Raw genomic sequence first — 17,026 nt, forward strand, 5'->3', positions numbered from 1 at the left:
ACCTTTCAAAACATTTGAGAGCACTGAGAAGTTCATACTCAAGTTTCATTCTCGACTGCAACGGTTCGACTGTTAGTTTAATTGTGGCACAACAAGCGCTTCGTACGTCATAAATGATGCATCAAACAATCAAACTGCTTTCTGGAACAAGTTCTCATTCTGCGGTGAGCTACAGTTACTACGCTGTAGGTAGGAATTTTATATCAACTGCAGAACTTCGTGCTTATTGTGTATGAATTAGCTCTATCATTTATCCATGGAAAAATATTTAAGTAAGTCTGGGGCTGCAAAGGAAAATGTGTTGAATCAAAAGCAAGGAATCAAACGAAAGTAAAAAAACGAATACATCGAATACGGTTTTATCGCTTTGGAATTGAAACATTCTCAATTACCATTCTGCCTACTCTGAAATGCAGCTTTATCAAACGAGGCGCTTGTTCCTAGCAAACTGAAGAGATACTTGGAAACAAAACATTCAGCTGTGAAGGGTAAACCAAAAGAATACTTCGAGAATCTCGCGCCTCAACAACATGAACGATAAGGAAGCTTGTGAACTACATGAAGCTGCCCGAAAAAGAATTGATTGCAAGTTATAAGGTTGCTCAGTTGTTGGCAAAACGCAAGAAAGTGCATACGGAGGCCGAATCAGTCATTGCGCCAGCGTTAGCAATCATCATTGAAACTATACTTGGAACGTATTCCGCCAAAAAGGTTAAGCAAGTTCCACTGTCCAATGACAAAATTTCGCGCAGAATTGTAGACTTGTCGTTGGATTTGAAAGATCAAGTTTGCGAACACTTCGAAGCGCCTGAAGATGAATTGTCTCTGATATGGTCTCTTCAAGTTGATGAATCTACTGACGTTAGTAGAAAAGCCCAAGTTCTGGCCTTCGATGAAAAGGTGACGCTGTGGAAGAACAAGATCTCTAAAGGAGTTCTTGATTGTTTTCCTTCTGTTAATGAATGTCCGTCAAAGAAGAAAATTGTCCCTCAAATTTTGAACACATTAAGCGACCTACAGTCCGCACTAAAACATTACTTCCCGTCAGTTGCTGTCGACGAATATAACTGGGTCACCTATCCATTCGGAATCAACGAGACAACAAATCTTACAACTGAGAAGGAAGAACAGCTCATTGATTTACGAAACGACAAATTTTATCAGTCATTGTTTCTCGAAAAGAGCTTGGATGAGTTTTGGATCTCCATTAAAAATTCATATCCTGCAATCAGTTCAAAAGCAGTTGAAGTTCTGCTTTCATTTGCATCTTCGTGGTTTTGCGAAATTGGATTTTCAGCATTGACTGAAATTAAAGCCAGAAAGAGAGAAAGAGATGCTTCTTACAGTTGATCATGAAATGCGAGCTTGTTTGTCTACGTTAGAGCCTCGCTTCAATTTGATTTGCTGTCGGAAGTAGGCAAAAGCGTCACATTGAAAACATATATAAAAATACAAAGTTTTGATTTTTCTGCTATACCACAAAATCGTTAAAAAGCCTTAGAACGACACTCACGGCCAAAACAAGCGATACTATTGTTAATGTGCAGATGACATTAATATCGCTTGCTTTGGTCGTGATTTTCGTTCTAAAGCTTTTTAAGTTAGCTCTTCTGTGTTACGTGTATCTAAACATGATGCACAATGACATTATTATCGCTTGCTTTGGCTGTGATTTTCATTCTAAGGCTTTTAACGCTTGCCGTATAACGTGTACCTAAAAAAATCGTTAGGGATTTCCAGGTATGTCGCGAAAATTTTCAGATTGTCGTAGTGTGTCGCAAGTCAGAAAAGGTTGAGAACCCCTGGTTTAAAGGATGTATTGGTTACTAGAATATAAAGTAACATAACTCACGTATTATATAACTCCAAGTTAACAAAGGTTTTGTTTGTTTTGTTTCGTTCACAGCTTCAAGATTATTTACATGGATTAAAGTGTTTCCTTGAAAAAATATAACATTAAAAATATATTATGCTGGAGTTAAATGCTTACTATTGTTCAGCTTGTAATATTATGCACCATTGCACAACTTTATTCCAAATCTGTAGTTTTATGGTATATTAATATTAACACAGTTTCACCTTATAAGAGAAAATAACTTTCTCAGCCTTCACACTATAGATTGTATTCATGTGTGAATTATTTAAGTTGTGAAGATAAATCTCCAGATTGATTGTAACAATGTAAATATTTCAAATGAGGTATTTACTGGTGCAAAGAAGAGCCGAACGTTTCATAGAACTTTTGATTAGAGCATCCCCAACAGATCTTACAAAACACAACTTACACTTACTAGCCTAGGAAGTTAAATTAAGGAAGCCATACAGAAATAACATATATCAAACAAGCAAAGCACCAGTACCTTATGATGTGCTTGTTTGTTTGTTTGTTTTAGAGCAAAGCCACATTGGGCTATCTGTTGTATTCTCCGTGTGGAATCGACTCTTGGATTTTAGTGTTGTGAGTTCGTAAACTTACCGCTGTCCAATCGGGTACTTTTTGTTATACAAATGAAAGCCATCAAAACAGCTACTAGAATGTTGTAACAGCTTTTAAACAGATCTGCCATGAGGAAGAGGTACTGATAGTCTGATAAAGTCTGATAGAAGATTTCTGAATGACCTATTTTCACCAATGAAGTAAAGATTTTGAGTTAAATAAGTCAATGAGACTATGAAAATTCCTCTATGGTAAACCTTACTTTTTAGAGCAAAACATGTCATTTTGTAAAAAGCGATCATTACTGCCATTGTTCAAAAAAATGACGTCATGTAAATAGCCATTAAAATATATACACTTCAATCTATGAAATCATGAGTAGATTTTCATAGCTTCAGCCAGTTTAAAGAAATTCTTGATAAACCTAAAATGTTATAACAGATATACACGTATCTGTGACATCACTTCAAATAGGCTTGTCTCTCCTAAGGGCGATCAGACACAGGTCTAAAATACCAAGGGTGTTTGGCTGTCGGTATATTAATTTTTTACATGAGTAAAATGATTAGTGTATGTTTACAACGTATCAATATTACGTTATCAAGAATGTCGTAAGACATTCAGAACACCTGCACAAAAGTTTGGAAATTTTAAAATTTTTATATCTGAATGCACAAAGTAAGTCAGATGAAACTGAGCCTGATAATTCTGAGTCGATGTGAGATACATCAAACTTGACAACGTAAATAGATTTCTCTTAACAATATCATTATATGACACAAAACCTGTTAAATAAATTTCCTGAGAACTTAACATGATAAAAAGGTCCAACTTTCATCATATTGTTCTCATAATTCATAAAGATTACTGCCTATGGATATGCCAGTTAAAGAAAGTTTACAAATATCAGTAGTTATCCTCGCAATTGGATAACACACTGTCAAAACACGACATACTTGTGTGGATTCCATAACATGTAGAAGAATGATGACGTCATTGTTCCACTAAGTGGAACCCGCATGACACATTGCTAAAGGCGTGCCATGACAGGAGGGAGTTTCATACTGCCAGAGGATGTGTTACAAGAGCCATGGGTATATAAATAGTTCTTGAGTGAACCACCAGTGCTTGAGAATGTGTTATAAACTTTATGGTCACAAAATCTTAAATTAGTAATGTAATCTAATGTGCATAACGTTGTGTTTACAGTTTTGTTTCATAAGTGAAACGACCTTCTGTTTATATTTTATGCACACCTATGTGATACAAAGGTAAATGGTGTTTCAATAGATGAATAGTGCTACTAAAAACAATCTTAGCACAGTTCTTAGGATCATCTACTAAATATAATATTTTACCCAATTTACCTTGTATAATTGTATAATTATTTATCAGTTTATGTATAAATCGTTTCACTAATTCATTAGTTGTAATGTTTATGCTTATATATTTAACTTGCACGATACATTTTTTGGTATTTCTAGAGTTTGAGAATGTTACAATCACAATTAATGTACTGATCACAGTTATCATTTTTATATCTAATCATATATTTCGGTATCTTTAAACGTCCTAACTGTTTTACTAGTTTGACCTCATAGTTTAAATACTCTATTCTTCAACCCATAAAACTAATATTTTTATTGTTCTTAACAAAATATTTTGTTTCATACATTTTACTTTACACTTTTCCTTTCCAATAATTTTTAAAATGTCGATAGAGTTTCTGTTGGTTGATAGTATTATTATAGGCTGATGGTTTTATAAGTGTACTGTGTGTGTTGTACAGAGGTGAATGGTGTTATTATACATTTATAGAACTGCATACAGATTTCAACTTGTTTCAAGTTATTTGTAGTTTTAATTTATACATTACATATGTGTTTACAAAATTGGGTGGTGTTACTGGGTGGATTGTGTTACGAAGGTTCCATATGTTTATGTTTTTTATCAAGTGTGTTACATGAGTCTTAAAAAAGTGGACTGCATTACTACTGTCCCTTAGGGCTGCAAACAGATTTTGCCTTTCCTCATCTTATATTTCACAACTTTCACATACATACGTTTTACATGGTGTTGCCAGGCGATGGTTTTAATAAAGTCCTATATATGCATTGTATTACTAAAGGTCAAATTGTTTTAAACATGCCATCAATGTGTATATTCCAGTATAGGTCCTACATAAAATCCAATATTTCAATAAGACAACAACTATAGCATATTGTGCACATATATTATCTATACCAGGGGTCACCAAACTTTTTTCACAGGGGGCCAGATTACTTGGGGAATGAGAAGCACGGGCCACATGATCATTATATTCAATACTCATAAGTTAGAACGAAAGCTCTCTGTAAAAGACTTAACACTAAGTTTAGGATGCTACATTAGCCATGTGGGAGTAGCATGCAATACACACATATAATAAAAAACAAACAGAAATACAACCAACATTTTAGTTTATCAAAATATTATCAAAGAAGGTGGCATTAGCAAAAGCAATTGTCACATCACGCATAGTGAGTACATATCTGATTTTCACTAAGCCGCAAACAAGTTAGTGAGATTTATGAAATTGGCGTTTAGCTTTCAAAATATCTTCAATGTTCGGTTTTGAATTGCTGCATCCAATCATCAGAATTGCTTTCAAATGTTCATCATTCAACCTTGATCGATGTACCGACTTCACATACTTCATTTTTGAAAATGCTTGTTCACAGACATAAGATGTTCCGAACATTGATACCATACCAGATGCGAACTGCTTCAGCTTTGGAAAATCATCTTCAGGTATGCAGCTGTAAAATTCAATAAGTTGTCCCTCTCTGTGTTTTGCTTTCAACAAGTCATTTCCTTGCAAATCGATGACCTCCAGCTGAAGTTCCACTGGCACGTCATTAATGACACAATCAAAAGGATTCTGAAAAAGGAGAATGTCACTTTCGATTCTGTCGAGATCCGAAAATCTCTCTAAAAATGTTTATTTAAATCACCAATATCTTTTTCTGAAACTCCAGGTTGACATCTTCTGTGATTCCAGCATGAAACTCATTGAAACACTGAAAATGAATGCGTCTGGTTATATTAACATATTAAATCGTGATGAATGTGTCTGGTTATATTAACATATTAAATCGTGGTGAATGTGTTCGGTTATATTAACATATTAAATCGTGATGAATGTATCTGGTTATATTAACATATTAAATCGTGGTGAATGTGTCCGGTTATATTAACATATTAAATCGTGATGAATGTATCTGGTTATATTAACATATTAAATCGTGATAAATGTGTCCTTTTATATTATCTTATTAAATTGTGATGAATGTGTCTGGTTATATTAACATATTAAATCGTGGTGAATGTGTCCGGTTATATTAACATATTAAATCGTGATGAATGTGTCCGGTTATATTAACATATTAAATCGTGATGAATGTGTCTGGTTATATTTAAGACATGGATTGAAAAAAAGTAAATGAATTTAGTTTTCATTCTGTGTTTAATCACAGGTAAGTTTATTAGTTCCTATCCATGAAACGTTCTGTAGACAACTTTGTCCAAAATTTATGGCAAATATGTAAATATGTTTTACTTTTCGTAATTTTAAGAAATATAATAACTTTGATAATAATAAAAACGTTCTTGACAAAATACTTTAGTACGTTGCTTCTTACAATAAAAGATGTTATCTCCAGAAAATACATATTTTTCTTTCACATTTTATAACCTATCATATTTACTTTACAATTAAAACAAACTGTATGCACACCATAACACTGAAAATGAAGAACAAATTTTTATGTCACTGAATCGATAGCCAATAAAATAAATTTATCTATTTTTACATTTTACAGAGAGCTACATGTACATAAAATTGTCTATATTTGATGACACATAAATTATTTTCTGTTTCTAGGTTACTACTTTCTGCTTTGACCTGGAACTCACGTATTTGTTATTTAAATATAATTTTACAAATAAAAATCGCCGACATCTACACACAGAAGGTGTAATTGTTTAAAGATATACAAATAACAGTACTGCCGGTTTTAGAGTTTGTGTTATGTTCTTCGAAATTATCTGAGGCGCAACTTTCTGTGACACGCTGACAACTCTGTAACCTCAGGTATTTAGGACTAACACAAACTAAAATTTTTATGTATTATAAGCCATTGGATTGCTAAGATTGAATTAAATTTCATACCAGTCTTGTACATTTCAGTCAGTGTACAATTATTTTTTATTTTACACTCCGTTAGACTCTTTTTACTGAACTTTGTTCATTAATCACGAATATGTCAACAACCATTATTTGACACACAAACGTTTCTCTATAATGAAATGGCAATTTCATTTAAATACAAAATTCTTTTCAAAATACAAAATTTGATTTCATTTCATTAAATGAAATGGCAATTTCATTTAAATACAAAATTCTTAGCCTAATATTAATAACCTTTCAAGTTGCTCTGGGGCCTATTAGGCCCCACTTTTCGTAGGAGTCTTAAAGATGAAAATACGCTATCACCCACCAGTCGTTCACTTGTAAACTATCTGCACACCCTCTGAAGCCATTTCGTAATCCTAGCAATACACTCTCTGGCAGTATGACAACTTTCCTTTTCTTGATGACGAGAAACCCGCTTGAAATAAAAATGTATCTCAGAACGGCTGGTATAGGTATTAACACTTATTGATAAGCGGAGAACGTGTTAATACCCATACCAGTTTTGAGATACAACTTTCCTTTACATGTCGTCACTGGAAACGCGCCCTCTGGTTCCACGTCATGGAATTATTTGCTGGGGTCGACACATATGTTTCGCTGTCTGGTGGGATTAAGTACTAATTATTCATCTTCTCTAGTTATCATGATAAGAATTTAAAAAAATGTGTTTTTTTGTTATGTTTTATATTCTGATATCCAGGACTTACGATGAAGAACAAGGACAGTCAGTGGTGTCAAGTTTACTACACAGTAAAATAGTACTCAAATATCCTTGGAATGTACATGAAAAGCAAGCAGTCCATCAACATTATTTTAAAAACCATCCGCTTTAAAATATACTTGACTTCTTCTTGCAAATTAACATTAACTATGGGTACAGTTTAGGAAGTTAAGACTTTACTTATATGTGTTACTTATATTTAAAATAGGTTGAGACGACAACGTAATTGATATATTATAAATAAAAGTTAACCTTGAAGGCATTATTGGTAATTAGTTACCGACATAATATGCTGTAAGATTGTTTGGCCTGCTGGTGAAATCCAGCAGTTCCATTAATGCATATTTTTAATCCGTAATATCTCCAGGTACGAAGTTTATTTGGTGGCTGAGAATTCTTATGGAACAAGTGAATCTTCTTCTCGTCTTCTGTTTACAACTTCTTCACAACAGCCAGCAGAGGTACAGAGAAATCAAGTTACGGGATATAACGAAACAGATTGTTGTGTTCGTAGCAGTGTAAAACAAGCATGTTTACCATTGTGTACTTACGAGGTAAAAGTTTAATTACAGTGTTGTTTCTATATAATATTCTGCCTTTATTTCTAAACATACAAAAATAACATCACATTTTTGTTATTATTGTTTTTAGTGATATAACTGTAACAAAACTGATCTGCTTTTCAACGTGTCAAATATATCAAGTGGACTAAACGTAACCTGTACATTTTTGATACGAACTAAAATGATTATATTTTTGTGTGCGTCGAATCTGCTGATACTGCAAAGTCTTATGTGGCATCACATTTTTGATCACTGTTTTGGACTGTTTATCTTAACGTAGCTACTTCAGTAAGGATAATTTTACCGTTCTCTATGTGGTTATTATTTCAAATTTCACGTCCGTCTTTTTAAATTCAAAAATATTGTAGCTTTCACAAAAATGAGCGTGAATCTCACCAAGTTTGAATGAAGGTATACTGCTCTTTATTATTATATAATATATATTAATATTTAAAACATATCTAGATTCTCAATGGTCTTACTACTTTGAGGACAGTTCTAATTTATAGTAATATTTAATAAAGACGTTGTTAATCCATTATTAATACTGTACACAATTCTTTCCTTATCGGGAACGTTTTAGTTCTCTGCATAGAGATATTCCTTTCTCATAATGCGCAGTATCATTCGTTTCTTTACTGTGATATAACAGGATGAGCCAAACTGAGCATTAAACAACTCTGCTCTTTGAATCTTTATTATTAACACAAAATTTTCTCTTATTAGTCTTATTTAATTATTAAACATTATATACGAAACTACAAGTTTATGTAATACAAACATTATACAACGATGATTGCAAGGTTACTTAACAAACAACACTATATGATGGACCCGACATGGCCAGGTTGTTAGGACGGTTAACTCGTAATTTGAAGGTCGTGGGTTCGAATCCCTGTCACACCAAACATGTTCGCCTTTCCAGCCGTGGGGGCGTTATAGCGTGACGATCAATCTCACTATTCGTTAGTAAAAGAGTAGCCCAAGAGTTGGGGTTAGGTGGTGATGACTAGCTGCCTTCCCTCTAATCTCACACTGCTAAATTAGGGACGGCTAGCGCAGATAGCCTTCGTGTAGCTTTGCACGAAATTCAAAACAAACAAACATTATATAATAAAGACTACGGATTTGATGAATATAAATTATTATCTCACAGAAGTTGTAATTTTGATTATTATAAAACATTATAGGACAAAAATGACAGTTTTAAGAAATTAATTCTGACTTTTTTCGGCACACATACCGTCAATGTGAATATTCGCGACCCGTTGCCACTAAATGCGCTCAACATTTTTGGGTCATGGATGCGCTAATAAGAGTTATAGTCAAATGCCATTATTCTAAAAAAGAGAGTTAGATGTGGGTGATGTTTTCTACATGCTTTTACAGGCCTTCTGTATTTCCAAGTACCAAAAATAACAAAATGAACCATTGAAAGCTTCAGATAATGTAATGCTTTAATATACGGTCTTTTTTTTCCAATGTAAAAAATAATATATTTACTCGAGTTATATATAACACGTAGCTATAATGTATACTCTGTTATATGAATCATATAGATATATTGTATTAGTAATTACAGCTGTTCCATGACAACCTGATAGTACAGCGTATATATACATATACTGATACTAATGTTTGATATATATATATATACTGATACTAATGTTTGGTATATATATATATACTGATACTAATGTTTGGTATATATATATATATGTATATATATATATATACTGATACTAATGTTTGATATATTTATATACTGATACTAATGTTTAATATATATACATTGATACTAATGTTTGATATATATATATATACTGATACTAATGTTTGATATATATATATATACTGATACTAATGTTTGATATATATATATATACTGATACTAATGTTTGATATTCTAGAAATACGAAACAATGTTTTTATGAAAAGATCACCTAATTACACCGTTCCTAGCACACGTGGATCATACACTAATATCCAGAGATTAATTCTATAAGAAAGCTTTCGAGCAAATACAAAGGAAACTTGTGCTTGTTCGTGGAAACATGTGCTAGTGTTCCTAAATATAAAATAAACCTTCTAAAATCGCATTCTGATACGAAAATAGCCGACTCTCAGCAGCTTCGTTATTTTACCATTGTAAAGTGGAAAGAATACTTCTGTAGTTGAATGTTATTTATTATATTGTAACAGTGAAAGATTTGTTCTTTAGCTTCGTGCAAAGCTACAAGAGGGCTATCTGCGCTAGTCATCCCTAATTTAGCAGTGTAAAACTAGAGGGAAGACAGCTATTCGTCACCATCCACTGCCAACTCTTGGGCTACACTTTTACCAACGCATAGTTCGATCGACCGTAACTATGTACCGCCCACACTGCTGAAAGGACGACCATGTTTGGTGCGATAGGTATTCGAACCCGCGAGCCTCAGGTTACGAGGCGAGTGCCTTAACCACCTGGCCATGCTGGTCCATATTGTAGTAAGAATATCCATTTACTTAAACCTATACTTTACTTATAAGAAGAAATTAAATAAACAGTATCTTTATTTCCATGTCGTCCATCTTACATGTGTCGCAGGCTACAGGTCCTATTTAAAAACCCATTAATTTTGATTATTTATTTATATTATTAAATTCTTAACTGAAAATATGCAGGTAACGTTCAGATGTTAAGTTGAACATCGATAGTTTTAATCTTCTAGACATACAATATTCAGATTCTTAATAGAGTACAAAGTTTTGTTTAGTTTCACAGACTCAACGTTCAAATTCATAGTTCAGAATTTAACTTCCTTTTTAGGTTTGACAAATCTAACATTTAGATTGTTAATATGTCACCTAGTTTGTTCAGTTCCACAAACACAACATTTAGATTCTGAGTTTAACAATAATTTATTTTTATTCTGATAGATACAACATTTATATATTTAATATAGCACTTTTGCGTTTGACGGATACAACACTCGGATTCTTAGTTCACCACTTAACATATGCTTTAGTTTGCCCGATGCCATGTTATCTGTTTTTTAATATAATAATATATATGCACTATATCCAGTCTTATTTTAGTACCTAATTTCTTGTTGATAAATACAACATTCAGTCGTCAGTGGAACATCAGTTTTCTTTATTAATTTGAAACAAAAACTATGCTTATCTTTATCTGAGCACCGAACATATTTTAAGTGTTTCAATTGTATTGAACAAATCATTTCTTTGGTATCCATGTTTTAGTTACAAATACACATACAACATGCGTTTTCTTCAATAATACATGCAACTTCTTTCAGAGTTGGCAGATATGCGTAAAATGTTACGTAACTTTATTTTACGTTCGGTTTGAATTTTGCGCAACGTAACAACAGGGTTATTTCCGATAGCCGTTCCTACTTTAACAGCGACAGACTAGAAGGAATACAGTTAGTGAACACCACCCAGACTAGACATATAAATATTTAATTAATCACACACTTGTTTTGTGCAACAGATCCAAAATAGAATTTTTAGTTGAAGCTTAAGGTAGGTAATAATAATTCTGTGATATAATAGCTTCCAGATTACGTTTCGACCTGCTTATGCAGATTTTTATAAATTGTGCTCTGGTACTCATGTAACTGAGTAGCCAAATTCTTGTTTTGACTGAAACAAATCACTGCATAACTTGCTTTGTTTCTGTATTTTAATTTTATGATACATGAAAAACGGACTTTCAAATTTATGGTCAGCACAGCATAACCAGCTCATTATGTAGCCTTGCACTTGACAACAAACAAAAATATATTAAAAACTGTCCATAACTCCAGATTTATCTGTTCATGTAGTGGAAGAAAGATAACTGTCAGTAAAGTGAGTGCACACCACAATTATAATTTCTGTATTCAACCCCAATTCATCACATTTTTGACTAACTGAACGAGTGTAATAATATGTATTTTATAACTCAACTGGTCGGGCAGCTATATTTTATTAAGTCAAAAGTTATCTCGAACAACGCTGGTTTAGTTGCTTTTGAATTTCGCGCAAAGCTACACGAGGGCTGTCTGCGCTAGCCTTCCCTAATTTTGCAGTTAAAATTAGATGGAAGGCAGCTAGTCACCACCACCCACCGCCAACTCTTGGGCTACTTTTTACTAACGAATAGTGGGATTGACCAAAACATTATAACTCTCCTACGGTTGAAAGGGCCTGCACGTTTAGTGGGACGGGGATTCGATCCCGCAATCCTCAGACTACGATTCGAGAGCCTTAACTACCTGGCCATGCCAGGCCTCGCTAGTTTACTCACAACACCGTGTTCAGTACGCTCTGTTACTTTTGTCATGTCAGTAAAGGTCAAATATCTCAAGTTCATTACGTTTTAATTTTATAATCAATTTATCGTAGTAAGAATTACCACCTTAAACAATGAAATGCAAGCAGATATTTATGATATTTAGGGCTCGAAGGCTGAGTTTTAGTTTGCTTATTAATACAAGTTATACAATAAGTTAAGAAATTTTCTTTAATAACAGTTCAGAAAAATCTCAGTATAAAGGTTTTAGCGACTGCTGTCTTAATGTAACTTATAGTTTTTAACTAAAACTCTAAAAACCGGGTAATTATTCAAGTTATGTTTTAACATTTAATTCAGATGTGAATAATATTGTGGCATTGTGTTTACTTCTTTATTTGTTTTTACACAGTGGACTTCTTTAATGGTTATATTGCAGATTTCTTTTCACGAGGGCCTGGCATGGCCTAGCGCGTTAAGGCGTGCGCTTCGTAATCTGAGGGTCGCGGGTTCGTGCCCGAGTCGCGCCAAACATGCTCGCCCTCCCAGCCTTGGGGGCGTTATAATGTGACGGTCAATCCCACTATTCGTTGGTAAAGAGTAGCCCAAGAGTTGGCGGTGGGTGGTGATGACTAGCTGCCTTGCTTCTAGTCTTACACTGCTAAATTAGGAACGGCTAGCACAGATAGCCCTAGAGTAGCTTTGTGCGAATTTCAAAAACAAACAAACAGTTCTTTTCACGAAGCGTAAAATTGACAATAACATTTTTGACGTAGAAGCATAATGCATTATTTGATTTGTCTTTGGTGAAAATAATAGAAATATTTAATATAATCATGTTTAAGTAATGTTTTGTGTGAAATATCATACAGGGTGTTCAGAAAGTAACTGTGTACTTATATATTTATTAACATACATGTTTGAATATAGAATACAGGAGGTAAGTATTAATGACAATTATAATCAATGTTGAAAGTGAATACGTGTTCGACGAGCCACACACGTCCTTCAGTTGTTAAAACCATACTGGGATCAAAATCTGAAATATAACAACATATGATTACAAAACAGCACAGTGACTTTCCGAACACCCTGTATAATGGTTACTAAACTAAGGACATTGATACCAAACCTTGCAGTCCAAAGTGAAATTGGAGGAAAATATTTATTATTCAAAACACGTTCCTTCAATGTATGAGCGTGGTATCTTGTTCTGTTTAGGTCTGAACGGTTTGTTTTGAATTTCGCGCAAAGCTACACTAGGGTTATCAGCGCTAGCCGTCATTAATTTAGCAGCGTAAGACCAGAGGGAAGGCAGATAGTCATTAACACCCACCGCCAACTCTTGGGTTACACTTTTACCAACGAATAGTGGCATCGACCGAACTATATAACGCCCCTACTGCTGACAGGACGAGCGTGTTTGGTGGGATTGGAATGTTCGTCCTGTGCTGTTGTTGACTGGGCCGACAGGCCACCCGGGTGTACAATTTCTTAGGCTTATAAAATTACCGGCTAACCCTAAACTACTTGAGATTAAAGAAAATTACAGAGAAGAACATAAAGTTCGAGTATGTTGTAGCATTTTACAAGAAATGTGTTTTTATACACGAAAACAAATGTCACTGATATCAAAACATAAAATTAATTATTGCTTGAAGAATTCTCATTTTATTTTGTACATAACACTATCAAAATAGAAAATAACTTTCTGAGCAAGATAGCTTTTGTACCATAACACTATTAAAATAGAAAATAACTTTCTGAGCAAGACAGCTTTTGTACCATAACACTATTAAAATAGAAAATAACTTTCTGAGCAAGACAGCTTTTGTACCATAACACTATTAAAATAGAAAATAACTTTCTGAGCAAGACAGCTTTTGTACCGTAACACTTTTAAAATAGAAAATAACTTTCTGAGCAAGACAGCTTTTGTACCATAACACTATTAAAATAGAAAATAACTTTCTGAGCAAGACAGCTTTTGTACCATAACACTATTAAAATAGAAAATAACTTTCTGAGCAAGACAGCTTTTGTACCATAACACTATTAAAATAGAAAATAACTTTCTGAGCAAGACAGCTTTTGTACCGTAACACTATTAAAATAGAAAATAACTTTCTGAGCAAGACAGCTTTTGTACCATAACACTATTAAAATAGAAAATAACTTTCTGAGCAAGACAGCTTTTGTACCATAACACTATTAAAATAGAAAATAACTTTCTGAGCAAGACAGCTTTTGTACCGTAACACTATTAAAATAGAAAATAACTTTCTGAGCAAGACAGCTTTTGTACCATAACACTATTAAAATAGAAAATAACTTTCTGAGCAAGACATCTTTTGTACCATAACACTATTAAAATAGAAAATAACTTTCTGAGCAAGACAGCTTTTGTACCATAACACTATTAAAATAGAAAATAACTTTCTGAGCAAGACAGCTTTTGTACCATAACACTATTAAAATAGAAAATAACTTTCTGAGCAAGACAGCTTTTGTACCATAACACTATTAAAATAGAAAATAACTTTCTGAGCAAGACAGCTTTTGTACCATAACACTATTAAAATAGAAAATAACTTTCTGAGCAAGACATCTTTTGTACCATAACACTATTAAAATAGAAAATAACTTTCTGAGCAAGACAGCTTTTGTACCATAACACTATTAAAATAGAAAATAACTTTCTGAGCAAGACAGCTTTTGTACCATAACACTATTAAAATAGAAAATAACTTTCTGAGCAAGACAGCTTTTGTACCATAACACTATTAAAATAGAAAATAACTTTCTGAGCAAGATAGCTTTTGTACCATAACACTGTTAAAATAGAAAATAACTTTCTGAGCAAGACAGCTTTTGTACCGTAACACTGTTAAAAACGAAGAACTTCATGTGCAAGACACTTTTGTACCACAACACTGTTAAAAACGAAGAACTTCATGTGCAAGACAGCTTTTTTACACATAAAGCTTCACGAAGAGCTGATTATGTAAATACATGGAGAGAGATACAAGTGTTAGGGATACTAATTGTGTTTCATTTGATGTGAGTTTTTACAAAGACTTTTATGTTTGTGTTTGTAATATTATGTAGTGATCATAAAATCCAGCTTACTTCCAGTTTTCTTTGTTCGGTGAGAGGAGAAATCTTAATGGCTCACGCTGTATTTTCTATTGTAAGAAATTATCATTTTCATACATCTAAGTGTTTAGAAACCTCAAATTTTATACTCATTTTAATTAAACAAACCAATTTGTTCATTGCAGATGTAAAACTGTGAATTCTAAAACAGTATTGTTGATGTAATATTTAAAATTTCTATAATTTCACAGGTTTATAAGTAATTTATCTTACTAATGTATTTTGTGGTCTGTACTTTCAGTACTATGTCATAAGTTCTAGACTTACATATAGTATTTACTTTTCTATTTACTCGATGTTTGTGTGTATTTTCGTTTTACTGTTAACTTTATTAAGGTCGTTTATTGCTTAAAATAGTTTTCTTATTTCACAACTCTGCGAAAAATGACTTATTGTTAATATGTTTGTAGATATAATACGTTAATTTTGTAAATAAACCTAGTGGTGGTTTTCATCAGGTAACTTTGTCAAACCTTTATAAACTGACATTACCTTGTTTGGATGAAGTTGGCACGGTAATTCGATGTACTGCTGGTGGCCGGGATCACGTATCATGCTGTCAGCGGCGAGGTGTTACCAGCAGTTGTTTAGGTTTGTGTGCTGGAAAGATCGAAATTAGCTCAGAGAATAAACTCCGGAAGTGTCAAGCTGATCTAGGAAAGATACTTCAGGTAATTAAGGTTATACTTTATACATGCTGTCTACGTAGGCGTTTTAGAATAAAACATGCATTTAAAACCTTTTGTCATTTTGTCTTTCACCAGCGTGAGAAATACACCTCACACCCCAAAACAAAAAAGCCTGAAATTCCTTTATAAAGTTACCATGGTAGTGTGCAATGATATGTTAGAATGAATAATAATTGTTTTAAAAGTGAAATTTTTAACATTTCATTAAATAACTGGAAATACGTAATTTACTTTCCGTCAATTTATGGACTATTTTTTCAGTAGTTTATGAAAGAGCTATACAGACTTTCTGTGAACAGATTTGATTAGTTGTAGGTTTTAACCTTTGTCTCACTATTAATATCCTCGAGTGCTTTGAACTATAGGGATAATTATAGCAGTACGTTTGTTTGTTTTTGAATTTTCGCGCAAGCTACACGAGGGCTATCTGTGCTAGCCGTCCATAATTTAGCAATGTAAGACTAGAGGGAAGATAGTCATCACCACCCACCACTAACTCTTGGGCTACTCTTTTATCAACGATTGACCGTAACATTATAATGCCCCCATGGCTGAAAGGGCGAGCATGGTTGGTGCGACGGGGAGTCGAACTCGCGACCCTCGGATTACGAGTCGAACGCCTTTACCCACCTAGCCATGCCAGACTATTCTAATACCCATACCAGCCGTTATTACAATACATTTTAACTTCAGGCGATACTATATGTTTGGTGTTTTTTTTAAAGATTTATTTCTTCCAAGGGAATTCTCTGAAGTTAATGAAACTGTGTCATAGTTAGCGATTTAAGTTTTTTAAATGATCTGTATCTTTTTAATTATATTTAATGTTGTAGCTCTGCCTTTTTCAGTTACCCAGTTATATACCAGCTATACCAATAACACTGTTACGCTTAGATTGTTTTATTATACTTTTTATTAAGTTTCCAACTTATAATGCAAGGTTGCTT

The 17,026-nt window shown here is 33.4% G+C and overlaps 1 protein-coding gene across 3 annotated transcripts in view; it reads left to right on the plus strand.

Annotated features, from left to right (window-relative positions):
* The window catches only part of LOC143252107 (Ig-like and fibronectin type-III domain-containing protein 2), a 163,909-nt gene that overhangs the window by 88,380 nt on the left and 58,503 nt on the right, over positions 1–17,026 (plus strand). For all 3 annotated transcript variants that reach the window (XM_076503754.1, XM_076503752.1, XM_076503753.1), the window contains exons 14-15: positions 7,760–7,946; positions 15,849–16,061. In XM_076503754.1, the coding sequence (XP_076359869.1) occupies positions 7,760–7,946; positions 15,849–16,061 (400 nt within the window). The remainder of the gene's footprint in view (positions 1–7,759; positions 7,947–15,848; positions 16,062–17,026) is intronic.

This window comes from Tachypleus tridentatus, chromosome 6, assembly GCF_004210375.1.
Source record: "Tachypleus tridentatus isolate NWPU-2018 chromosome 6, ASM421037v1, whole genome shotgun sequence".
NCBI lineage: Eukaryota > Metazoa > Arthropoda > Merostomata > Xiphosura > Limulidae > Tachypleus > Tachypleus tridentatus.